General features: G+C 57.4%; 1 protein-coding gene across 1 annotated transcript in view; it reads right to left on the bottom strand.

Moving 5' to 3' along the window:
* The window catches only part of SCUBE1 (signal peptide, CUB domain and EGF like domain containing 1), a 150230-nt gene that overhangs the window by 37444 nt on the left and 86519 nt on the right, over positions 1-26267 (bottom strand). The window contains exons 4-6 of the mRNA XM_017850047.1: positions 24746-24871; positions 20247-20363; positions 658-774 (exon numbers count right to left, since the gene is read on the bottom strand). Of these exons, the coding sequence (XP_017705536.1) occupies positions 658-774; positions 20247-20363; positions 24746-24871 (360 nt within the window). The remainder of the gene's footprint in view (positions 1-657; positions 775-20246; positions 20364-24745; positions 24872-26267) is intronic.

The following is a 26267-nucleotide window of genomic DNA, read 5'->3' on the forward strand; positions in this document are numbered from 1 at the left end:
TTCCCTCACTGCAAGCCACCGGCAGCCCAGCCCTGTCCCTCCTTCCTTCAACCACAGTCACTCTCAGATCTTCCTGACTCCTCATTTTCTGATGGCAAGCAGAAGTCCTGAGTCCTTATCTTTTCAGATGGGATCCCCCCAGCCTCGCCCCTTCTGGTAGTGACACACTGTCCTTATTTTTCCTGGCATGAGTAGACCTGCGTGTCCCAGATGGCCCTGCACCAGACTGTCCCCACCAGCTCTGCAAGACTCACTGCTACCAAAGGTCAAGGGGTTTGGAAACGCGCCACATTCCATCCGCCTTGGGAAGCCACGATATCACTGAGGGCTTAGGGAGTCCCACGGTAGAGACGCTGGCTTAACTGTTTAACCCAGTGTGCAGCCAAATTCTCGGACATCAGTGCCGTTTTGGCCCAGGAGCCTGCTGATGTGCCGTAGAACCTGTGTTTTCTCGCACCCTGCTAGGGACTCTGCTGCTGGCCAGCCCTCCCTCTTCCTGGCCTCTCCGACAGCAACGCAAATGATTGCCACGTGTCGTTTCCCACAGCCACATGAGGCCCCCATCCGGCCCAGCCTTAGGCCCGGCTGTGCAAGCACACAGAGGCTCTCGGCCAGGCCTGTACAGGCAGGGGCGCCCACACCGCTCCACATGCTGACCTTTGCATGTCTTCCCGTCCGGCTGCAGCGTGAATCCAACGGGGCAGCTGCATCGCACGCCAGTGGCTGTGTCCTTGCACGTCCGGTCGCAGCCTCCGTTATTGACTGCACACGTCTCTGGGGAGGGAAAGAGACAAGAGACCTCAGTCTCCTCGGGCCGAAGCCACTGACTTTCCCCTTCTGTGGAGAGATCTTCTGAGACAGGAGACCCGGGTTCAAGCTCTGGCTCTGATATACTCTCTGGCTGTGGGGCTCTAGGGAAGCTGTGCTGCCTTTCTGAGCCTCAAGCTCCCCATCTGTGAGATGGGGGAATGACACCATTCCTGACGGGTTGCATGTGATGAGGGATGAGTCTGTAAACTGCAGAGGGCTGTGCTTAGGTAGAGGCTGCTGCCAACAGGGTCAAAACTGTTATCTGGGGCCAGACTGGCCCGCCTATATTTAACCGCCCAGGGCTGGATTCCTAAAATTTTCACCTGCCTGGACTCAGACTCCAAGTCCAGGCTGGAGGTTACTTAGAGGTGACTGGGGCCCCCAAATGGATCTCAGAACGGAGTGACTTGTGGTCCCGGCCAGGGACCCGAGGGGGAGGTTCTGAGGACCTACACATCATCCATCACCTCGATGAGGCTTTCAGCCCAACATCTGTTCTCACTGAGTGATATTCCAAAGGCATCTGGTTTGTGTCCACTTGAAGCTTGTCTAGCGCTTTTTTTTTTTTTTTTTTTTTTTTTGCAAAATTCAAAGGGGCTAGAGTGGCTCAGACATAACCGAGGTCACTGAGGCTGTCATGCTGTGAGTGATCCCCCCCAGGCCTGGAGGAGGGGCTCACAGAGCTGGCACACCAGGGTGCCGGGGGCTCGCCCGGCCCTCGGGTCTCTGCCACCTGGGTTTCTTCCCGAGCATCTGGCAGGCTTTTATCTTGTGGAAACTGTGGCTGCATGGGCTTCCCTCTTCTCCTTGCTGCTGGGAGGCGGACAGGCAATGGACGCCCATTGCACATAACCTGGATTCCCCTGCCTGCCTTCACCTCGGCGTCACCTGGACTCCTGGACCTGGTGTGCCTTCTCCCTGAAGGGTCTCCCGTATGGGTTTACTCTGTTCCTGTGCTGTGTTGTCTGCATTTCTGCAGGCTGGGGGGAATAAATGAATATCTACTGTCAGCTGTCAGGACTCCTTGGTGCTAATTAAATGAAATGCATGGGGCCTTTCGTTTGAACTTCACCTTGTAGGGGTGTGCAGCAGGAGAGGGAAACCGCACAGTCCCCTGTGTGTGTGTGTGTGTGTGTGTGTGTGTGTGTGTGAGTGTGCATGTGAGATTCTGCAGGGCTGCAGTGGTGGGCGTCCTTCTCATGCTCATGGCTGGGCCGTCACCACCATAGGATGAGCTGCAGCTGCCAGTGGAAGGCGGGTGGCCTTGACCCTGACACTATTCCTGGCTCGTCCTCTGTGTGTCTCCTCAAATCCTGGACCTCAGCTGGGCATGGGTGGTTTCTATGAACCAGTCTTTTGCCCTCCCACCTCCTGCCATGGCAGTGTGCTGGTCCCAGGGCTTGGACGCCTCCCTCCTGTTCATCCTTCAAGGCCTGACTCAGAGCCCACCTCTGCAAGGAGCCTCCCTGATGCCCTGGACACGTGAGGGAAGGCGTCACCCTCCCTTAGGCTCATGCAGGTGGTATGACTGGCACTTGGCCGGCTTATGCCCTCTGGGCCATCTACTGGGACAGTGGAGGTGGGCAGGCCAGCAAATGAATCCTGGTTGTCACTCACAGAGCCACTCAGGTAGCCACCCCTTGGGGCTGCACCTCCGCACTCACACCTGGAAATAAGGATGAGCCTTCTCTTCCAGGGTGGAGGTGAGGGTCAAATCAACCCGCTTACATGCGCCTGACTTGTTAGTTTCCTCCCTGGGCTGACAACCAGAGAGGGAACTCCTGCCTCCCACCCCAGAATCCAGGAGCCAATGGTCTCCCTCCTCGTGTCCTCCATCTCCTCTCAGGAACCAATGGGTATCCCCTCCTGCCTCCCTCCCTCCGCAATCCTTCAGTATACTCATGGGCGTCGACCTCCGTGCCTCCCACCCCAAATGTCAGAAGTCCAATGGGCTCCCATCTGCCTTCTCAGCCTTTTTCTGTAGGAGAACCCCTCTCTGGAGAGGCAGGGAGAAAACGGGCCTGTTTTCCAGGTGGAGGTAATTAAGGCTCAGGCCTTGGAGAGATGGGGGAACATGGCAGGGTGCAGAGGGTAGGGGGAGACAGGCTGAGGGCACTGAGTCTCTGCGGAGGGGGAGGTGAGGTGTGGTGCAGGCGCTGGGGGCAGTGACCCTGAGAAATGGACCTGGCCAAACACACTCCAAGAATCCTGGAGGCTCTTCTCTTGCCTAAAGCCCCTAATGGGACTTGGAAGCTCAACCTGAAAGGTCACCCGCTCTCTGGACCAGGCAGCTTGAGTTCCTGAGTTGCCTCAGTCTATGGCTGGTATGTAAACAAGGGGCTCTTAGTCCCTTAGGGCCTGTTCTTGGGTGCTGACCACCCCGATCCACAGCAGGGGCCACATGGTCACCATGGGCCGGGCCCTGCTCTGTCTCCCATGTGGTCACCACGGGCCGGGCCCTGCTCCGCCTCCCACTCTCAGGCTCCCAGCCTGGTGGCTCCTGTGCCCTCCACTTCTCTGAAGAGGACCTGGTACAGAGCATCAGGAACTCAGCCCAAGGCTGTGCAGCCTCAGTGGCAGAGCTGGAGGGGACCTGCTCCATCTGAGTCTAGCACCCTTGGCTCCTTGTGGGCAGTGACCCACCTGGCAGCGCCAGGGCCCTACCACCAAGCACATGCCACTAGACTCTTCATCATCCTCCTCTGGCAGCTCCTCCCCCAGTGCTCCCTGTCTGCAGCTCCTCCCCCAGTGCTCCCTGTCTGCAGGAATGCTACCCCTACCTGCCCCAAGCCAAAGCCCCCTCCCATCCCCCTGGAACCCAGGGCCTGGGTCTGCTGCTTCCCCAGCACTTCCCAGCTCTAGCCCCTGCTCTTACTGTGGCCAGGCCACCGTTGTCCTCCTGTGACTGTCACTGCCTCCCATGGTCCCTCCTCCAGACCACTGCCTCATCCTGGGCAGCCAGAGAAACGTGCCCACGTCAGGCTCACGTAAGCGCGCTGGGAGCCAGCGGTCCCCAGGACGTTCTCTGTCAGGCCCTGTGCAGGCAGGGAGGGTCCAGTGGAGGAAGCAGTCTGGCCTTGGGCCCGCCCTCACCTCTTCCCGCTTTGGGGCCTGGGGCAGGCTGCGGCCTCTTGCCTGGGCCTCCATCCCTCCTCTATAGCACAGGGATGGCCATGTCTGCGGTGTCCACCTCAGCCATATTGTTGTGAGGTTTTTAGATGTTCACTATAAATGCAAGATGGGTAGAGGGAGCAACAATGAAACTGACCTAGGTCCTTTGGGCTGAAGTGGGGGCTGGGGACTGAAGTCTACAATGACAGGACAGGTGGGCCTGGTGGGGCCGAGCACTGTGTCCCTGGGAGTTTCCAAGCAGAGGCTCTGGTGCTGCTGCTGAGGAGGCCTCTGCCTTCCATGACAACCAGCCTGGGCATCGCCCCAGCCCCCATCTCTGAGAGCCTCAAAAACAACTTCACCTATTATCCTGCTGCCCAGGACCAGAGGCCACCCCGAACTGGTATCAGGCCACGGCTGTCTCAGACACAGTACGAAAGCAGGCCAGGCCACCTTTACCACGGGGTCCCTCCAAATACATGCGGCAGACGGGCCCGGTGGCTGCAGCAGTGGCATCTCTGCCTGGTGGGGAGGCTGGGGGTGGGCTCTGGGCCTTCCTCCTCCTCACCCATGGGCCTCTGCCCCTGGGTTCCATCCTGGCCTCTGCCCCTTCTCAGGGCTGACATTATGGCCCCATGAGGAATCTCCCCAACCCTGAAACACACTTGTGGAGGGCGGCTCAGGTGCCTGGGACTGGGAAGAGGAGGACGACGCAGTGCGGCCTCCAAGAGCTTCGTCCCAGGGAGCTGAAGACAGAATTTCCTTGTGGATCCTGGGAGCCCTCCTGTCTCTCTGTCCCCAGCCTCTAGACGAGAGTACAGAGCTCTTTCTAAAAGCTTTCTCTCTCTACCTGGAGAGATCATGGACCAATACAGCCCTTCGTAGTGGACAAGGCACCTGTCATCCACAAACCTCAGCAGGCCTCACAACAGCCCCACGGGGGACACGGAAACGCCAAAGCGGACAGGCGCCAGAGGCATGGAGAAGCTACATTGCCTGTCCAGGCAGGGATAGCTACATCATTTGCGGAACACAGCGCCAAATAAAAATGGAATGGTCTTGCTCAAAAATTCCTAAGAATTTCAAGACAGAGACAGAACACAAAACCAATGTGGGCCCTTCTAAGGGCGGGGTCCTGGGCCACCGCACACGCCACACACCCTAGAAGCTGGCCGTGTTCAGGTCACACAGCTATTGGGAGGAGCCAGTATTTGAAACCTGGGCTGCAACACTCCAGGCTGGTGATTAAGCCGGACAAGGCCAGAGAACCAGGACTCTGATGGGATCCTCACCGTGAGGTCTGCACCCCCTGGTGCCCTGGCTTCCTCCTTTAGCTGGTTGGGGGAGCGCTCACCCTGTAGGACGAGGGTGGCGAAGGAGGAGGAAGGCCAGGTGCAGGGCTGGCTGGGGCTCAAAAGTGTGGGGGGAAAATCTCAGACAAGTTAAAAGGTCTGACCTTTGGTCTCTCTTTGGGGAGCTCCTGCTTTGGGCCAGGCCCTGCAGGGGAGGCCAGGTGCTCTACGGGACCCTGCATGCAGCCTGCCAGTGCTCTGACAGAGGGAAGCAGGGGCGAGGACAGAAGGATGCCTGGGAACAGCTGCAGCCACTGCTGGCCTTTGGGTTGGCACTGCCTGCTTACGCTGCCCCAGGTCTGGGATAAGGTCCTTAAAGGACAGTCTCAGTCACCGTGTGGTGGACAGAAGGAACAGGCACTATAGAGGCAGAATGACAGGGTTCCACATGCCGGCTGTGTGACCCTGGGCAAGTCCCTTGGCTTCTCAGAGTCAGCTTCTGGATGTGTAACATGGAGATGACCATATTTACCACACAGTTTTTGCAAGGCCCGGGCAGAACCGTGGATGCGACAGTGCTCTGGAAGCCGCTCTGCGACTGGGTCCACACTGTCACTTTTGGTGCCATTCTTGGAAGCTCCGCCTATGGAGACTCAGCACCCACAGGCAGTTGCTAATTCATTCAATGATTATTGTCTGAACTTCTCTGCTCTGCTAGGATGCACCTTGGACACAGCCCCTGGTCTTCACAGGCGGGTCAATTTCACGACGCTAGGTGGCCGGGAGAGGGGAGCTACAGAGTTGAATGTGACATGCCCCCGGTGTCAACAGCTTATGGAGGGGCGGGGGCCACAAAATAAGGCCCAGACCTCACCTTTCTCTCCCAGGTCTGTGCCTTCTTCTCACACTGCCCACCTCCCAGCCCATGCCCCGCCACACCCCAGCACGTATCCTCAGGGTTCTACAGGGCGCCCCTCCTTGGCCTTGAATAACCAATTCCTCAGGACACAGCAGGCCTCACCTGCCTCCTCAAAAGCTGTCCCGGGCCTGGCCCTGGGCTTCTGCCCCATAGGGCAGCGCTGCTTGTGTGTGTGGAGGCCTCTCCCACTGACCACACGCTCTCCAGGCAGGGCAGTGCCAAGGCGACCAGCACGGAGGAGGTGCCTAATGAGTTGTGCTCAACGACTAGATTAATGAGCAGGGACTCTGGAGGCCCCATGAGGAACAGAACCAAGCTAGGGGACTGGGACCCTGCCCTCTGTTGGGCCTGGAAGGGAGAGTGAGCTGGGAGGCGAGGTGGGCAGGACTGAAGCGCGAATGTGCCCCTGGCGGAGGAGGCAGTGTGGTGCTGCGCTGCGCAGGGCATGAAGGCGCTCTGTGGTACACGATGGGAGGGGGGGCGTGGGTGCCAGGCTCAGTGCCAGCACACGGGGGGACTGTGGGCAAAGGACCCTCCCCTCCCTAGGCCCCGGGCTTCCCTGTGTCCTGCCTGAACATTGCTGAGGTGCTTTTCACCAGGGCAGAGGCTCTGATCCGGTGGGTCTGGCATGGGCCCAGCGTCCCACAATGGCCTTGCCATCCCTTCTTCCTCCCTTCTCCTCAGTGGCCTACCCTGATGGTGGGAGCAGCCCAGGGTCCTCGCCAGAACCTGCTGATCCCTCAATCAGAGCTGGCCCGCCTGCCCTTCCGTCCCTAGAATCAACCGAAGCTGCGGTGAAGAGGCGTTCCAGCCCTTCCGGCAGATCTGGGGACCTCTGACCTCTGACCCTCTCCCCACAGCTGGCTGCTGAAACCCTCCATGGCTCCCATTGCTTTGGGATAAAAGCCATGCCATGCTCCCTGGCAAGCCCCTGATGCAGTGGCCCTGATCTCCCTGGCTGGCCTATCTCCCGAGGGGTCCTCTGAACTCCAGGGAGGCCCTGTGGCCCGTCACTAGCATTGTGCAGTAGGCTTATGGCCAGCGCTGTGCTGGGCACCACGAATGTGGCCTCCCTTGCGCCTCTGACAGTCAGCAGGGAGTGGTGGAGGGGACTTGACCCCGTCGGCAGAGGGCCACGCCTGGTCCTGACCACGCCTCCCCGTCTGTCTCTACCTCCACTGGGCACATGGTCAATCCTGAGCTGTCTGCTGAGGGGGTGCTGGCTGGGTCTGCCCCAGGGCTGCCTGGGGACACGCTGGTGACAGTGCATGCAGGTGGTGGCGTGGGTGGGGTGGGGCTCAGTGTGGCTGGACGCAGGGTGATTGCGGAGGCCAGGGCTGCAGCCCTGACAAGGAAGCGGGCTCTCAAGGAGAACGTGGGACAGGAGGCCCTGGCAGACTCCTCCAGAGCCAGCACCGCTCTCGTCTAAGGCTGCGGGGCCCCAACGCCCGTGATCCCCAAGGGCCACCCAGGTCTCTGGAACAGTCTGGGGTCTCCTGGACTCTGCCTTTTTAGCACACAGCCCCGTGACTCTGAGGCCCATTTTGGCCCTCTGCTAACCTTAGCCTGGCCCTCCTGAAATAAAAGTCCCACAGGCCTGCGCCATCCTCAGGGCCACCGTCTACCTGAGAACTGCACTGCTTGGGGAATAATTTGCGAGGCAAATTATTGTCAGTGGCACTGTCTTCCAAGGCAGCAGGCGGGGCCCCAATTCCAGGATGCGCTAGGAGTGTGGCAAGCCACGTTCTCCCGTGACTAGTGGGTGGGTGGGGGTTCCTGCACCTGCTCAGAAAGCAGAAGCCACCGGGATTGAGGGACAGTGCCCTGCAGGGAGGGCTGCAGGGAGGCCTGAGGGCTGGTGGCACCAGGTGCATAGAAGATGCCCACCCAGGAGCAAGACAAGCTGACCTCAGGAGAGGTCTCCTTACTTGGTTTGATGAGTCCCGAGTGCCCCTTGGAGGACAGGGACGTTTCGTATTAAAGCAGGTGGCAGGAGCAGGGCCTCCAGCGGCCAGTCTCCTCCTGCCCCGCCTCCTTCACTTCCTGCCTCTACCCTGGCTCCTCAGTGAAGGGTGCTTAGGGCAGACAAGGGGGCTCCCCTGTGGGTGGGCTCCCTGGGGCCCACCCACAGGAGGCATCACAGCCATGCCCCAGGAGGTTTGGGGGACTGAGATGCGGCAAGGGGAAGGAGCTGGTGAGGGCATGCAGCTGGGAAGCAGCTGGGCCAGTGCTCTTCCTGTGCACCAGGCGGCCCCTCCAGCTGTGTGTGCCCAGGGAGGCTTGGGGACCTGATCAACAGCAGCTGACACTCACTGAGCATGCTCATGCCGGGCCCTGCGCAAAGCCTGGGGAGGCAGAGCTATCACCTGCCTGCCCCTGGAGCGGGAGGGGTGTGGGGTAGAGGGAACCGGATGAGCTGCTTTCACCTGAGCTTTGGTTTCCTTATCTGTAACACTAAACCTTGCAGATTGCTGGGAACATGGAACATGTCTGGGTATACAAAGAGCCCAGCCTGGATGCTGCTCAACAGAGGGAAGCCTTGCTCCAGGTTTCTGCGAGCTGCCCTGGAGGCGTGGCTGAGGACAGATTAAACAACAACCTGGGGCAGAAGGAGGCAGTGCGCAGTGTCTGAGTACAAACCTCTGCTTCCAGGTGGGCCTCCAGCAGTGGTCACTCCCTACCCCCACCCTCCCCCACCGTGACTTCGTGGGGATCGGGGTGGGGCAGGGGGTATCTGGCACCTGGAGCCTGTGTCCATGCTCTCTCCCTCTCCCTCTCCAGAGCTTCAGCCTGGGAGCTGTGCGGGCCTCCTGGAGGGGTCCGGGTTATAGGCACCAGGCGCTGTCAATCCCGCCGGGTCTCCAGGGCTCCTGTCAGTCCACCACTATGAACTGACCCCGCCAGGCTGGCTCTGGGCTTCTTGTCTCACTGTCTGGGACTTGCTGTCAAGGTTTTGTTCCTCCCTGGCATTGCAGAGTGCCCTAGTGACGTGCTCATGGCCAGTGATGGTGAAGAAGGAAAGGATGGAAAATGGCTGAGTGCCTGCTACGGGCCACACACAGGGCCAGGAGCAGCCTGTCTAGTGCCTTGGCTAAACTTCTCCAGAGACTAGAAGCCATCTTTGTAAATGAGAAACTGAAGCTCAGATGTGAGCTGGCCCTGGGGTGCTGGCGGAGTTGGTCACTGGCGAAGCCAGGACTGAACCTGGGTCTGACTCTAGAATCTGGTTCAGGATAACCAGAAAGGAGTCACCGTGTGCTTGACTGGAGTGAAGCTCCAACCACGGATTTCTCTGCTCTTAGAACAAATGCACGGTCCTTAAAGCAATGACACAGCCTGGTGAGCAACCTGAAACCACCCACCTTCCTTGGGTCAGACCAGGAAATCTGGCCTCAGGAAGCTGCGGGCTGCTGGGAGCTGCCTGCTACTCCTCAGTCAAGTCAGGGCTAACCGTGGCCTGCAGCCAGTGCCTGGCCCGCCCTTAGCTGGATCCAGCTAGAGAGAGGCAAGGGCAGCTTGGATGAGGAGGGCCAGCAGGAGGAGCAGGCCGTCGCCCCCCAGGCAGGTGGGGTGAAAGGGAGCCGGCGGGCAGGGTGGCAGAGGGGCCTGGTCGGGTGGGCCTGTTTTTACACATGGGCTCCTCCTGAGAATGCAGGTGAAGAGGGTGCCCTGTTCTCGGGCGCCTTCCATTTAAGCTCCAGTGGACATCGGTATTACCATGTCGGCCTGCAGGGCCAGGGGGCCAGCAGGGTCAGGACTGGATTAGCAAAAATGGCAGGAGGTCACAGAGGGCACTGAGGTTGCATCTCAAAGGGCTTTGGGGCATTGGAACCCACTTAGACCAGCAGCCAAGAAACCTAGGGAGGATTAAGGCAGGGCTGCAGCCCGTTCCGATTTGGGCCAAAGCAAAGAGGGCTCTGGCTGTGGCCTCACAGCCGGTGGGGCTGGGAGACAGGGAGGCTGGGCCAGAATCCAGGAGAGAGGAACCAGGGCAGGCAGTGAGATGTGCTCTTGGGTATTTAAACATTAGGTGAGAGTTGAAGGCCAAAAGGAGCAGATGGGGGTCAAGTGTGCCCCACCTCCACTGGGATGGAGTACAGTGGGAGGGAAGCTGGGGGGCAAAGTGTAGGGCCACCCAAGAGTGCCAGGACCCAACGCACAAGGTGGCCTTGGGTGGGCCTCATCCCCTCTAAGCCTCAGCCTCCCATCTGGGCCAGGCAATGCCCTGAGCCCTCATCTTTTCTCTACTAAGCCCTGCTTGGCACTGCGACTCCACCTACACTCCAGCCCTCAGCACAGCTGAGTCGCCATCACCTATCTCCCACTACCAGCCCCAGCTGTGAGTGCGAGACAGTGAGGGACTCAACTGAGGGCAGGGCTCGGGACTCAACCTGGCTGGGGCCCCCAGCTGACCAGACACCAGCCACACTTGGAGCCAGTCCAGTGACTGAGGTAGCTTGACCACCTGATCCTTCTGTAACAGGAGCCCAGTCCCTGCAGCTCAGTGGGCAGAGAGGCCACGACTTGAGAGGGGCTTGCCCCCACTTTCCTTCAGCCAGGTCACCTGCTGAGCACTGGTCCTGGGGAGCTGCCCCGTGTCATCACCTCCCTCACCAGCACTCAGACCCGCCTGAGCCCCTTCCCACTTCCAAGCATGTCCAGGCTCCGGGGCCCGCCTTCTCTCTGAGCTGGATACCTGCCTGCCTGGGCACTGAGGCCCCATTCATCCCCCGGCACCTCCTCCAGGAAGCCATCATTCATGTACTGAGCCAACTAGCCTCACCCACGCTCCTGCTCTGGGCGAGGCCCTGTGCTGTGCCTTGAGGGGGGCACCAAGCTGGCAAAGACCTAGCTTCTGCCCCCAGTCAGGGGGTGCTGGTGGAGGAAGGGTGAGTGGTGGGACAGGGGAGAGGAGGAAGGTCCAGTGAGGTTTAGACAAGCAAAAGGCAGCCTTTGCCAGGTAGAACCACCCAAGATGGCACCTGGGTAGAGAGATGACGGTGTGACCCATGCAGGCAGGGAGTCCAGGAAAGGCTGAGCATGCAGGGCCAGAGGAACAGAGGTGGCTTCCAGGAGTGGGTGAATGTGCGGGGGGTGGGGCTGGGACATAGACTGGTGAAATCAGGGATACCCAGGACCCTGGAGATGGGAGCTGCAGAAGAGGAGGTGCAGACGGGGTGCAGAGGAGCTAGTGGGGAGAAGCAGGAATGCATATGTCCGGATGAGAAGTGACATTGGCCAGGCCGCTCGGGGTGGCTGTACAGTTAAATGAGGCTGGGGAGTGTGGGACATAGTGTGTGCCCCCGGGGTCAGCCACCATTTCCACAGTGGCCTCCACTATCCTCGGTCTTCCCTGGCCTCCCAGTTCTCCAGCCTCTCTGCCTGCTTTTCTCAGGATAAATAGCCCTTTACCAGCTCTGGCCTGTGTACCGGGCCCTTCCAACCTTTCTCTCACTTCCAGCTCCTTTGAGCCTCGCAGAGTGAAGCAGGTCTTGGCCATTTGGGGGACGGGAAACCCGGGCTCAGAGGGATGCGGCTGTAGCCCCGTGAGCTCCAGTGGGAAAGCTCCTCCCTTCTCCCCCTGCTAGCAGGACAGTGGGCGCTGAGTGTAGCCATGCGGCCCAGAGGGCTTGGCTGGGGGTGGGCAGGACAGGGATGTCGGGATGGGCAGGACAGGGATGTCGGGATGGCTGGGGAGACAGGTCTAGGGACAGAAGGGTGGAGAAAAGCCAGGGGAAGCCTGGGACTCCACCCGGCCCTGCCTGCTCACCTGCAGATCCGTCCCTGGGGCTTCCCTTTCTGGTGCTTTGCCCTCCATGCCCCAACTGTGTCACACAGGTGACACACAGTGAGTGCTTCCTACTTGCCTGGTGCCGCTCTAAGCACCTGCTACATAGTTGCTCCTTTTATCCTCAAATCTACAGGAAGTACACACCATCACGATCGCCATTTTACAGCTGAGGAAACAGGCTGAGGGAAGTTAAAAAACTCGCCTGAGCAAGCACAGCTTTCAGGGAGTGGACAGAACTGGTACCCAGGCCTCGCTCCAAGACCAAACCTCTTCCCTCTCCTCGGGATGCCTGGGGGCTCCTGCAGGTCTGGGCCTGTCTCCTGGGAGATGCCCAGGGAGTGTCTGCTGATCAAGGGAGCCACGGATGCTGCGACTGCTCCCAGGCTCTGTCTGGCACTGGCCTACGGAACACTGATGAAGATGGCTCTAACGGGACAGAGGGACAGGGAAGGCTCAGGGGCCCCTGGCCCTGCTGGAACCCAAGGTCCCCTCAGGCCAGGCACTGCTTCTTGGGCAGTGTTCCTCTTTGCTCTGACCTCCATAAGCATCTCCAAGCACCCACTCCTGGCCAGATCCAGAGAGGAGGCAGAAAAGGTTGGGCCTATATCGGACAAGGTGGAGCAGTTCAGGGAGCCAGGGAGGAGCAGCCGCGGGGTGCAGGGGGAGAAATTTCTAGCTGCCTTTCTGTGCCCCTATGTCCTCATCTCTAAAACACTCGCACTGCTCTCAGGGTGGCTGTGGGGTTCAGGTCAACATGGGGCAGAGTGCAAGGCCCAGAGAGAGATCGGGTTGAGTGTCAACTCAGATTGGGGTCCCTGGCCTGCAGCTCAGGCCCTGCTGCTCTCCTGGTTGTGGTGGGACCCCTGGAATGGGCTGGCTGTGAGTTCTGCTGATGTCGTGCCCACAGGAGGAACATCACAGCCAGAAATGCTGCTGGGCCTGCAGCGCCGTCTCCCTCAGGCCTGTTCTGCTCCTAATCTGGGGCCCTGGACTTGGGAGTCCACAGGGCTGGGACCTTGGCCCAGGCTTTGCTCACTGGCTATGTGGCCTCCCTTCTCAGGGCCTCGGGGTCTTCATCTGTGAAGTGGGGACAGCTGCCTCCCAGGGCTGTGGGGAGACTCACTGGAGAGCTGCCTGGAAAGTCCCTTGCAAATGACAGAGGGGTTGAACAGTACTGGTGAGGCAGGAGAGCTGGGGCAGAGGGAATGGGCTGAAGATACACCCCCAAGGCTGCCTGAGGAACAGTGGGTGCCCACAGCCGGGGCAGCCAGTGGAGCTTCCATGAGCGGGGTGGGGTGCATCCCACACCCTCAGGACCGGTTTCAGAGGAGGCTCGTGGTCCTGGGGCTCAGCCAAGGAAGAGGGCAGGTGTGGGTTCTGCCCTAACGGAGGTTCCTTCAGCCCAAGCAGAACCATCTGTTTTAGGCACAATAATGCCCCCTTAAAATGCCCACATCCTAATCCCCAGAAACTGTGACCCTACCTGGCAGCAGGGACTCTGGCAGAAGGACCACGAGACGGGAAGTTATCCTGGATTATCTGGAGGGGCCCAACGTGATCACAGGGGTCCTTGAGAGTAACCAAGGGAGGCGGCAGAGGTGGGTCAGAAACAGCGGTGAGGACTGGGGTGGGTCAGGCTGCTGGCTCTGAAGGTGGAGGAGGGGCTGCGGGACAAGGAACGTGGGCAACTCTAGAAGCTGGAAAGGCAAGGAAGGGGATTCGCCCCTGGGGCCTCCAGAAGGAAACAGCCCTGCTGACATCTTGAATTCAGCCCAGTGAGACCCAGGTCAAATGTCTGACCTACAGAAGATAATAAACCTGCATTGTCTTAAGCAACTGAGATTGCAGGAATCTGTTAGCAGCGACAAGAGGAGCGGAATACTGCACCTATCCTAAGCGTGCTCCAGGGAGACGGGCTTGACTGAGGACCTGGAGCTGACCAGCATGGCGTGCTGCACCCCAACAACCTTGCCACAAGCAGCGTCCCGGGGGCCTGAGGTAAGCTCCCATGATGCACCTTTGCTGGGTACCCAGATGTTTCATGTAAGTCTCCTAGATAATTGAAATTTATCACTTTAACCTGCAAATCCAACAATTTTAACTGATTGAAATGGGAGTCTACAATTGGTCACACATTTTGGGGCCTCTTTAAAGTAAACATAGTTACTCTGTTCTTCACCTGGGCTCAGGGACTGGGGTGATTATGACAAAAAACAACTGCCGGGCGCAGCTGAGAATCCAGTGGCCCAGGCCGCTGTGCTGGAGGTATTCTCTCTCTCTCGCCACACTCTAGACTTACAACAACTGTGCCTCCTGCTGAGGGCACCCCCCTCCCTCACTGGAGCCAGAATCCCGGCTCGGTCCTGCTCAGCTGCATGGCTGGAGCCCTTAGCCCCTCTGAGCCACAGTGTCCTCCCCTCCGTGGTTTCTAAGAGATGGCCACTTTGGCTTGAAGGTTCCGCCAGGGGACGGGGGTCTGAGCATCTGAGCCGCTCTCGTGGGGAGCTGGCCAGTGCTGCAGTCAGAGGCACAGACTCTGGAGCCAGAGTGGTCCAGGGTCTGCCTTTGCTGTGAAACTCCTTGGTGTCTCACTTTTCTCATCTGTCACTGGCCCTTCTGCCTGTGCCTGTCCTACCCTTCCCCCCTCCCAGAACCCCAAAAGGGGCTCAGGCTGCCCACAGGCCCAGGATCTACTGGGACGAACTGCCTGTGATCTCTCCCACAGGCCAGCAATCCTGGCAGCGTGAACAGATGAGGATGACCCAGTTCTGGGCCCCTCACCATCTGGGCTGCTCTCCCCACGTAGCGACTGGCTCTGAATGTGATGCCCCGGTGCACCCGACCAGCATGGGGCAGGACGGGAACGGTCACCTCCCTTACTCTCCATACCTTGCCTCTATTAATACAGCATGGGGCAGGACGGGAATGGTCACCTCCCTTACTCTCCATACCTTGCCTCTATTACTACAATGTGGGGGCAGCCACACCTCATCAGGAGCTACTAAGGTTAGGGCCTGAAGTCCAACAGGATCCTGTGTCTTTACCCCACAGGCTGTTCTTAGAGGAGATGGTGCTAAGAGTGATGAGCTTGTGAGAGAGGCTCACTTGTGCTCTAGACTTGAGGCCCCCAGACTGACCCTCCTCAGAAGCCCGAGTCTGGTTCCTAGTTCAGGGGTGAGGCCTTGGCTATTGGCTCTCCCTTTGCTTTGTGTTGGAGGAGACTGGAGAAGTCTCTTCTGTCTGGGGTAGGACAAGCTCTAAGGGGTGGTATGGGAGGATTCTGATCATCACAGAGGTGGGGGTGCAGGGGAGGGTCCCCCCCCAGATGCCTGGCACAGAGATCTCCTTGATCTGTTCCTTCAGTCAGTCAGTCTCCCAAACCCAGGCTGAGGCTACCTGCATTCTCAGGGCCTCCCTCCTCAGCTCCTGACCCCGCTCCAGGGTCTGGTTCTGGGCCTTTATCCACTGACTCTCATTATTGAACGCAAGCACAGAGGCCCTCCTCCCCACCCTGCACTACCCATTTACAGGATGCCAACCCAGCGCGGTCCTCTTCCACCACCCATCCTCTTGCTGGGAAGGTTGTGGGGCACCTGAGGGGCCCCAGCTCCTGGTCCTGCCTGGCTGTGGAGCTCTGGCCTCAGAAGGTACTGCCCACTTCTCCTAGTAAGTGAGACCGAGGGCCCTGGGCCCCCTGAGAGCTGAGAGTGGCCTCAGAACACTGACATCTCTGGGGCTCCCTCCACCTGCCCCCAGCCACCCTTCCAGAAAGTCCATAGCACTGACTCATGCCTGCCTGGAGGGCAGTGGTCATACCTGTTGGCTGTGGCTGAGACTGGAGGCTCAAAGCCAACACAATCTGCCATCTCCGGCTCTTCCGAGGCCAACCTGGACTGTCCGAGTCAACAAGACAGACCTGTCCAGAGAATTTGCAGAGAACTAGCTTCCAGCCTGAGCTTGCCCTGTCTGCCTGTGTGACCAGAGGTGAATGCTCTGACCTCTCTGGTCCTTACTCTTTCCATCTGAGAAAGAGGGCCACACCTGTCCTGTCCAGCATGGACTTAGGGTTCATAGAGCACCATCAGCCAGACCCATGAGCGCCTCGAAGCCCCTAAGGAGTGAGCAGGCCTGAAGCCTTCTCGGCAGCACACAAGGCCATATCCCCCGTGGCCCCCAGACCTCCCTCCTGCTTCCTCTCTAGATGCCTGGGTCCCCCCGAGGTCCACAAGAGGGCCATGAAACAAAGCCACCTCTCTGGGACCTTCAGGCTCTGACCTTCCCATGGCCCTGCAACCCTGATGCTTGAGACAGCCCACACTGTTAGGACTTCTGGGTAGAGCTCAGCCCTGCAGGGTGGTGTGTGACCTTGGGCAAGCCAGGGCACCCCAGCGAACCTTAGTCTCTTCTTCAGAGAAATGGAGACTGCACTCCCTGACCTCATCGCTGCAAACACTGGTGTGAGCTATCTGAGAGCCATTAAGAAGGTCGTGACAACCCTAGGCGACCACAGCTATGCTCAGGAGGTCCTGGGCAGCTGGCGAAGCCCAAAGGCCAGCAGAACAGCGAAACTGACTGACAGAGAAGAACGAGTAGATGAGGAAGTCTGCTTTCCACTGCGCACACACTGAGCTCTGTCCAAGAGCAGTGATTTTCCTCTTCCTTCTCTTTCTCCTCACATCGGTCCCTGATCAGCCCTGCCAGCAGGCTTCCCAGAACACCCTGAGTAGCAGGTGGCTTTTTCCGTGAGAGGTCCTGGAGGTCCTGACTGGTAGCTTCCCTCCCAGGAGAGGAGATGGGTAAGGACTCTTCTGCCCAGACCCGTCTACTCAAATGCCCTCTTTTGCGGCTGAGTCTCAGTGCTGCTGAATCCTAACTGTGAATGTGGGTGTTTACGCAAGTGGGGGAGCTTTACGGCACAGGTCTCCTTACACACACAGGCCAGTGGATACTAGCCCTGGGTTCTTTGCTACAAACACACAAACAAAGAACAAACGTGTTTGATGGAGGGTAAAAACTTTAAAAAGGAAAAAGTGAGTTCACACCTGGAGTGGAGCCCCCCGCACTCACACGACACGCGGGACTGCACACACGTGGGCACACCCCACAACACAGACATATGCGCCCACATGCACATGTCACACCCACACACAGTACACACACGCCCATGTCCACATGCCAGTGCACACCCGAGACACACACTTGCACACACATGCACACAGGCGCACATACACACGCGCAAACACATGCACACATATGCAAACACACGCACGCACACACGTGCACACACACGTACACACACACGTGTACACACACACACGTGCAAGTACGACAAAGGAAGTGGAAGAAAAGTGTTACCCATGAGTAGCCGCCGTTTCACCCGCTTGTCCACATCAGCTACTGACGTGGCATTGAACTGAGAGCGCTCAATTGCAGCCTCATCCTTCTCTAAAACACAAGTAAGGGACAAACACGGAGCCAGTGGTTAATGACAGCCCACTTCCCGCGGCCCAAGACAGTCAGCCTCTCGGCGTGGTGCACGCAAAGCCAACACAACACGCCGGCCAGCTCGGCATCCTCGCCAAGGGGCTAATCCCAGGAACCTCCAAGGTGGGGGTGTTCAGGGCAAAGCAGAGAGGCAGCGAGGGCAGGGGCGGGGGCAGGGGGACGTGCAGGAAAGGAGGAATGACCACAAAGTGACCTGGGACACAGAGGGGACTCAGGGCCCATGGGCAAGCAGACAGAGGAGGAGGCTGAGGTCAGGGAAGACAGGACTTGTCTGCAGAGAGCCACAGAAGCAGAAAGCACCACCAGGGTGCTTTATGGTGCTTTACGGAGACACAAGTGATTACAGACCCCCGTGGCTCAGGCTGGAGAGGCAGGCACAGGACAAGGCACATGACAAGGGGACAGGGCCACAAGGTCCGGTGATGGATGCACTGAGACAGCAGAGGCTCTGTCACAGGGATGTGAAGGGGTGTCAACACTCATGCAAAATTAAGAACAAAACAGCAGAGAGAGAGACATACACACACACACACACAATGGATCCAATAGAATAGACAGAAAAACCACGGGATCGATTTGGGCAGCGCTGGTTGCCTGCTTGTCTATAGAGGACTAGGGCTAAACATTCAAGTGCTCAACAAGGGGATGCAAAGAGGGATCCCTTATTTTAGGAGCATGCAGGGGACAAGTGGCCCTGAGCGGGCCAGGGAGCATCCTGGCTATGCCAAGAGGCTTCCTGTGGAGGGGCAGGTGAGGTTAGCTGGGTTGATTTTCTTTGCTCAGAGGGAAATGTGTGGAGACATTCGTTCCCAAGGGGGACACGGATGAACAGTGGGCGAAGGCAGGTGAAGGCATCTCTTCCTGGCCAGGAGTGGAAGTAGCAGCAGCAGGGGCTGGGTAAGGAAGGTGATTTCTAACGAGAGGGGAGGGAAGGTGGGGCTGGGGAAGTTACTTTAAAAAGGAGATCCAAGCAGGGGCCTTCACATGCAGTAGACATCGAAAAATAAAAAAGGAAGAAAGGATGATTCGGTGGACGAGACAAGATGTGTTAGACAAAGGCTGGGTGTGTCTGGCCCGGCAGCTCTTTGCACTGCCCCTGTGGCCGCAGAGTCGGCTCCAGCAGAGGCGGCAAACCCTGCGGGAGACCTCGAGCAGACGAGACAGGAGGGAGGCTGGGTGGCCTGGGAGAGTCCCGGGCCGGACAGTGGAGGGAGAGAGGCCGGAGGAGAGGAGGTTCTAGATGGGATCAGGCTGCAATAGAGACACTGGTTTGAGACCGGGTTTGGCTTTTAATTCTTTTTCAATTGGTTGGTTGGTTTGGTTTGGCTTTTGGCTCTGAAAATAATTAATGAACGTCAGTTATCAGACAAGACAGGCAATCAGGGACCATCACCAGAAAAGCAAGATAAATGAGATAAAAATGAAATATAAAACGGTTGTCTGAAAGAAGAGACCACACAGAGGAAGGGAGGGCCACCGCAGGCAGCAGAACCCGTGATGACAGCCCCGGACTACAGAGGTGACAGCCTGGCACCCGCCCGGGCCCTGCTCCCTGAGACCCAAGGGAGCAGCGTCCTGGGGGACAGAGCGGGGGTTGGGGCACACCCTGGCCTCATGGGCTTCTGTCTGCCGACCAATCCTTTCCTGTCCCCTGAGTCTCCCTCAAGAACTATCTTCCAGATTGACAATAAGAAATGGGGCCTAAAAAAATAACTGACTTGTGTTGGGTTTCTAACGTTTGCCAGCACAGGGAGGGTTGAACTCTGGCACCAACTCTGAAACTCCTCCCTTTCTCAGTTAAAAAATTTGCTGTTATTTATTTATTTATGTATTTATTTTGAGACGGAGTTTCGCTCTGTAGCCCAGGCTGGAGTGCAGTGGCCGGATCTCAGCTCATTGCAAGCTCCGCCTCCCAGGTTTACGCCATTCTCCTGCCTCAGCCTCCCGAGTAGCTGGGACTACAGGCGCCCGCCACCTCGCCCGGCTAGTTTTTTGTATTTTTTAGTAGAGACGGGGTTTCACCGGGTTAGCCAGGATGGTCTCGATCTCCTGACCTCGTGATCTGCCCGTCTCGGATAATCACAAATATTCAAGCTTCCTCTTGGAAATAGGGACCAGGAGGAAGGAGGTGACGGAGACTCAGATCAAGACTCCGTGTGACAGGTGAGAGGTGGGCTGGGGCAGCGGCGGGAAGAGCGGACTTCGGGTTGGGGAGAAAGGCCAGCAGGGGCCCGGCAGCTCGGAGAGACCAGCAGTGAAAACACCACACCCACGCAGGGCCCACACTGTCCATCTCCCCTGGAGGTTAGTCAATGACCACTCAAAGCAGAGTTCTGGGGAAACCTCTCGGTTTTCCAGACGGCTGTGGGCAGCTCCCACGACTAACGTGGCTGTGTGCAGTTACCTGAATCTGGCTGTTTTCCATATCGGGGAGGAAACACCTGGGCTTCTGGAACAGAAGGTCTTAGGTGTGTACACCTCCCTTCTCCCCACACACCCCCTGCCTGGGGCCACCCCTCACTTCCAGGACGAGGATGTGCAGAACCCCCGCTGCTAGGGAGCCCACGTCAGGTGTCGCCAGGGAACACAAAGCAGAAGAGCCTAGTCCTGGGGGCTGCGGACCCAGAGAAGCCTCCCCAGAAAGCTTCCCCAGGGGTGCCGGCCATCCCCACCACTGCCATGGGCTTGCCTTTCCTTGCTTCTCTGAAGCTTTCCTCCAGGGAACCCGGATGTGGCAGGGTGCTGGCCCTGCTGGTGCACGCATGGGGGGTGGGGGCGGGGGGTGCCAGGGTGGTGTGCGGCAGAGGTGCCTACTTACCGATGCACGTGCGACCGTCTGAGTGGAGGGCGTACTTCTGGTGGCAACCGCACATGGGGCCTGTGTCTGTGTCCTCACAGCTGTGCTGGCAGCCTCCGTTTCCATAGTTACAGGTTACTAGTTAGGCCCAACGTGTACACACGTGTGTATAAACAGAACAACAAAAACGATTAGTTTGTCGGTGTTGGCTGCTTCCTTCAGGGTTTGGGGAAACTGAGGCCTAAGAGCATCAGTGGGTAGGGTCATGAGGCTCGCCGGGCAACGGGTGTGCGTTTCCCTGCACTTCAGCCCCTCCAGGGACCAGGCCTGGAGTCACTCACTCCCTATAGCTGAACTGGGGTGGGACAGAATGGACTTGGGGTCATCTAGGCTTTGATCAGAGCAGGCACAGAGCTGATGCGCTCAGATGGCGGTAGATGAAGACAGTTTCATCCTTCCCAGGCTGCAGGACCCTTTACAGCCGCCTATCTCAATGGGGCAAATGTTTGTCAATGCCAGGATGTACTTGTCAAGCTATCGTGGGAGGGACAAGGCGGCCCGTGGTTCCAGGTGATGCTCATTTCCTTAGTTCTGGCAGAGCTTTCCTTCCTCTGTCTGTCTTGGGGCGTGTGGATGTCTCCACAGACGTCCCCTCTTAGAGTCCCAGGGGCCATCTCAAACTCTATCCTTTCAAAGCCCTAATCCTCCGGGAGCTCGGCAATGTCCGAACAGACAGACTCATGCAAATTAATGTCATCTGAGGTACGGTTTTGAAAATCACCTAAATAATAACCACGTTCCACTGTTTTCAATGCCTGTGGCCTGGAGGATCTGGTGCCTTTCAGCCCAGAATCTCAACATGTTTCACAACATCAGCAATCTGGGTTGGCTGAAAAGGGGGCAGAACAAAAAGGAGTCTGAAGTAGATAAAACTACAAATTCAAGTTTATTTAAACACATGGTCCGTTTCCAGGGTGAGAGAGATCTCTAGAGGGGAGCAAGGTGACCCAGGTGCTCCCCAGGGGGTGTAGGGCCCCTGCCTTGCGATGCTGGTGAGACAGCTGCACACCCATCACCTGAACGCAAATGTGCACGACGACCTCAGTATGGGGCGTGTTCTTGGATACTTTAACCATCTGTCCAGAATTCAAGCTACACTCTAATTTATTATGCAAAACCCTAATGATCAAATATACAAAAATAAATCTCAGACCAAGTATGGTTAGAGGGGGCAAAAATCCCAAATCCTGAGAGTTTGAACGAATTCTGTTCTATTAGGTTGACCCCTGAGCACAGCTGGTACCAGAGGGAGGTCAGTTGGTGGCAACTCCCAGAGAAGGATCTCAAACATTTCAGAACTGACTTCTCAGCTCATCTCCTTCACAGAGACTGACGCAGAGCCTTCCTGCCCACCTGTCCTGAGTGACGGGGCGCCTCAACCTTGGACATGTGCCATCTCCACAGCGGGTGAGGAGGATGTCAAGAAAATGGCTTGATATGGGGACAGGTGTCTGCTCAGTGCCTCAGATGCTGTAACCAGAGGCTCTAAGTGGCTGTTCCCTCTTCCATAGGTGGCCAAGGACCATCCAGAGGAGGGAACTGAGGACCATCCAGAAGAGGGAGCTGACTTCTAGGGGGAAATTTCAGGGACCTGAAAAATGCTTCCAGAAACACAACTGGGCTTCAAGCACAAAGCCCTCCAGCCCCTTCTCCTCAGGAGTGACTCTTCTCCGGGGTGGAGCTGACACCCTGGATGACGGCTCAACTTTCATCTCTCAACGGCTTGTCTCAATGGCCAGGAAGGAACCCAGGGAAGCCAGCGATTCCGGGAGGCTGCAGCTCCGCGCAGATCTCAGGCGATGGGGAGAGATCCAGGTGGAGCCCACTTTGGGCTGGATGTTGTGTGCCTTTCTAGGACCCAGGAGATTCCTGTTTCAGAGTGGGCAGGGTTGCAGCTGGGGAGAAGGCCGTTCTTTTTGAGCTCCAGGCTCCTGGAGATAGGCTGTGTCCCAAAAGTGACTCTAATGAGGATGGAGGCCTGTCTGAGGTAACTTGAGGGGGATGCAATGCAGGCTCTGGGGCCCTTGTTCCCTCCACACAGTCATTTGTGCGTCTCACAGACCCCCAAGGGTCAAGCCTTCGAGTACTGGAGAGTCTATGGCTTATACACAGAGATGTCTGAGCTCAAGCTCTGGTGAGACGGACAGAAGGATGGAGAAAACCTCCTCTGGCCCCAGCCCTGGAGTGGGTCCTGGGCTCTGGATGGATGATAGCTTGGTTCAGAGCCCTGTAGTCCTCTTGAGCCACAGAGGCTGGTTGGTTAAGCCAGGCCTCAGCCCCCAACCCAGCTTGAGATTTGGAATTTCCTGGAAGGCAAATGACTTCAAGGACTAGAGCGAATGCCTCAGAGCTAACTTTATCCCAGCCTTGCCTCATGAACCTCACAGAAGCAGCCAAAGCTGGGCTGGCTGGGCAGCCGCCTGTGCAGGCCCTTCACCGGAGGCCTCAGGTCCCGGAAATCACATCAGGCTCTCCATACCTTGGTGATATTCAGCCACCCACGGAGAGGGTGGGACTGCTGTTTCTCAAGCCAGCACATATTCCAGGCAAGGGTTGAGCCCTTCCCTGGCGGGGGCAGCTGGGGTGAGGATTGTGGGGGGTGTCCTAGCTGCTCACAGGGCCCTGCCTAGTCCCTGACCTCTCACATCAGGCTGGCGTTCAGAAGATGCTCTCTGAGCAAACTCCTCCTCCTTGTAGTGCTTGTACTATGGGGTCAGGGACCAAGCTGGCCCCAGCCAGGCCGCCTGCAGCCTCTCCCTGGCACTGGCTCAGGGCCTGGTCAGAGCAGGCCCTCGGCCTGTCTTCTGCCTAAGGGAATGCACTGTCCTTCTGGCCAGGGCTATCCACCAGCCTGCTGACTCCATGCATTTGTGACCTTGGCCTTTCTCATGAGGAAACTCAGATCACACAACAGGGGGGACTGGGAAAGCTGGAGTCAGCATCTTCTGTTCTGAGGTGGCCGGGGGCAGAAGACTTCTCTGCAGCTAAAGGAATCCATCTGGTGTGGAGAGGGGGCCTGGCTGGAGCCCCGGGGCTGGAGGCTGGCACTTCCAATGGAGACTGCCACTTTTGGTCCTGCCCTGGGTGACAGTATACAGGCTTATCTTGGCCATCCCACAGCAAAGAGCCAGGAACACAGAGAAAGGTGGTCTGCCTCTCGGACCACATCTGGGGCAGAAGGAAGCACCTCCACTTTGGAGAATGGATGAATCACATCTGGTGTACGTGGGTCCCCAGGGTCTTGGTGACTGTTCTAGGAGACCATGAGTTGGGAAGGGTGTGGCAAGGCACCCACAGGACAGCTGATGACAACTGAGAGGATCAGTGACTGTGGACGATGGACTCTCCACAGAATGATGGGTGGAAGAACGGTCATTTTCTTTATGACAGCAGGGCAGCCTCGGTCTCTCATTTCCACAGTTAGGGTGAGGACCACCTTCTCTGTTGGGAGTTGGAACTGGACACTTCTCCCTAACATTTTTCTGCATTAGAAAGTGGGCTTGAAATGAGGCACTTGTCTCTGGCCAGAGATGGAAAGTGCTTCCAGCAGTCTCCTTTGGCTCTTTGTAAAAAAGGGCAAATATGACATCACTTTGGCTATCCCTGGTGCCCTCATCTTCCACGAGGAGAGGCCCATCCCGCCATCTCCCCACGCAGCTGTGGGGAGGATGCACTGGCTCCCAAGCTTCTGAGTTCAGCCACTGTTCTGCTTGGTTTCCTGGCTCCTACTCCTACTGGGGGACGGGGTGACCCCATTAAGAGGCTGGACTACACGTGGGCCCTGTAGGCAGACCACCAAGCAGATCCCGAAATGGTATCTTTGGCCAGAGGCCTCATTCAGCCCAGATCTCCCAGAGCACCACCATCGGCAGGCAGCCTTGCAGGGGTCAGATTGTGAGTTCTGATCTTTATATTTTATTTCAGACATGCGGTCTTGTTATGTTGTCCAAGCTGCACTCAAAGTCGGGCTAGAGTGATCCTCGCTTCTGCCTCCCAAGAAGTTGGGACTATAGGTGTGCAGAGTTCTGATCTTCGGTCCCGGAAAAAAGGTCAGCACAGCCCAGAATGGTGCCACTTCAGAACCATACTCTTTTCCTTCTTTGTACTACTCATTACCAGGGGCTTCCCAGGCCCATCGAGAAACCTGGTCCTGTAGACCTCTGTGCCAGGCCCCACCATTCCTGTTGCAGAGCTTAGGCTCAGGGGCTGCCATAAGATCCAGCCCAGCTCCTGGGGCTACACTGGTGGTGTCATGCTTGGTGCGGAAAACCCCAAGGCTGGGGTTCACAACCCTTATCCCTTATGCCCTGTCAGGACCCTTCCTTAGGCCCTGCCCTTCTCTCCACCCCATGGGGCTGGGGACCCTCCCTGGCCAAAGCCCAGCAGACTGGACAGACCCTCCAGAAAGCAATGGTAGGAGACGCATGGGACGTTTGACCCATTTGTCTCCATCTACCTACGTGTGCAGTCCTTCTGGTTTTGGGCAAGGTCAAAGCCGGGCCTGCAGTCACAGGCCACCCCACCTTTGGGCGTCTCCCGGCAGATGTGGGCACAGCCATGGTCTTTGTTCATGCAGTTCATACCCTCTGGGAAGAGAGACAGACAAGAGACGGGTTGGGGACCAGGCAGAGAGGGATAGAGAAAATTTCAGACTGAAAGGGGATAGCCAATGATATGTAACAATCAAACGGGCTATCATTACATGTATCATGCACACACACGCATGTGTGCACACACACATATGCGTGTGTGCAGCAGCCATCTACATGGATATCCCTCAGGGAGAAAGCAAGAGCATGGTGCCTGGGTCTAGATTCAGACTTTGCTCTGTGGGTTGCACTGTAAATGGTACCTGGTGACCCACAGAGACCAAGCTCTTGCTCTAGGTCAGATTGCAGCGCGTGGTCTGAGGAACTACTTTTGTGTCAGAGTGATTTGCTCCCCTCTCCTGAGCCACCCATGGTTCTAGGGTACCCCCACCCACCCAGCAGACTGGATCTCCCCTCTCTGTCTGCCCGGAGTGGCTCATACCCCCTTCCGTTGACCTCAGCTGATGTTTATCTTCCTGGTGATTTGTGAGGCGTTTCCAGAATTTATGAGGTCAGGGGTCAAGTGAGAGGTTGTAGGTCACAAGTCCATCAAGAGGCCAAGGCAGATGAAAGGGAAGAGCCTCTGTCTGCCACCCCACCGGCTCTGTGACCTGCCTTCCACCTCCACCCGCAGGAAACTCAGGCAGGAGCGAAGCCAGCTCGGGGAGCGGCAGTGAAGGCTCCGGACGGCGAACACGCACAGGGCGACCTCCTTCCCCCGGGACACACCAGCCTCTTGTTCCAGAGGAGGACTGGCTCAATCCTGACCCCGTCCACTTTAAATACGGGTATGCAGCAACACAGAATAGATTTAAAAACACAAACGCCCTGCTAGTTGTAATAAAGATAAAAACGTCTGAAGTTAAAAGTCAAACAAACAAACGGAAATGAGGAAGCCTGCATTTTGCACAGCACCGTGACTCCTGGTTTCACCTGATTTTGTGACTCATATTTCCTCACCTTGAGTTTCTCACTAATCAATCCAATTGTTGGAATGACGCAGAGTCTAACTAAGCAACGAGTGAACAACGGAAAGCGCTGTCATGCTGCTGCCCTGCAGAGAAGCTGCAAGTTCACACGGAAACACCCTTTCCGTCGGCTCATTTCCAAAAGAACATCAGCGTCTGAGTCGCACAGATAGTGGCGTGCGGTCAACGCTTAACAGCCAGCGGGGGTGGAGGCTGATTTGCAGTATTTACCAATGTATGTGGGATAAATACGCCAGCCATGGCTCATTTCAAAGTACCAGGGAGATGTCGCCGAGGGTAGAGCTGGGAACAAATGTGCACAGTTAGCTCTCGCAAGCTGAGACCAGCCAGCCATAGCACGTCTCTTTCTTAGAAAGGTCATTGTAAAGTCAGGCAGATGTAGGTGTGAATCTGGCTTCCTTCCT

This window comes from Rhinopithecus bieti, unplaced genomic scaffold, assembly GCF_001698545.2.
Source record: "Rhinopithecus bieti isolate Rb0 unplaced genomic scaffold, ASM169854v2 scaffold_33210, whole genome shotgun sequence".
Classification (NCBI taxonomy): domain Eukaryota; kingdom Metazoa; phylum Chordata; class Mammalia; order Primates; family Cercopithecidae; genus Rhinopithecus; species Rhinopithecus bieti.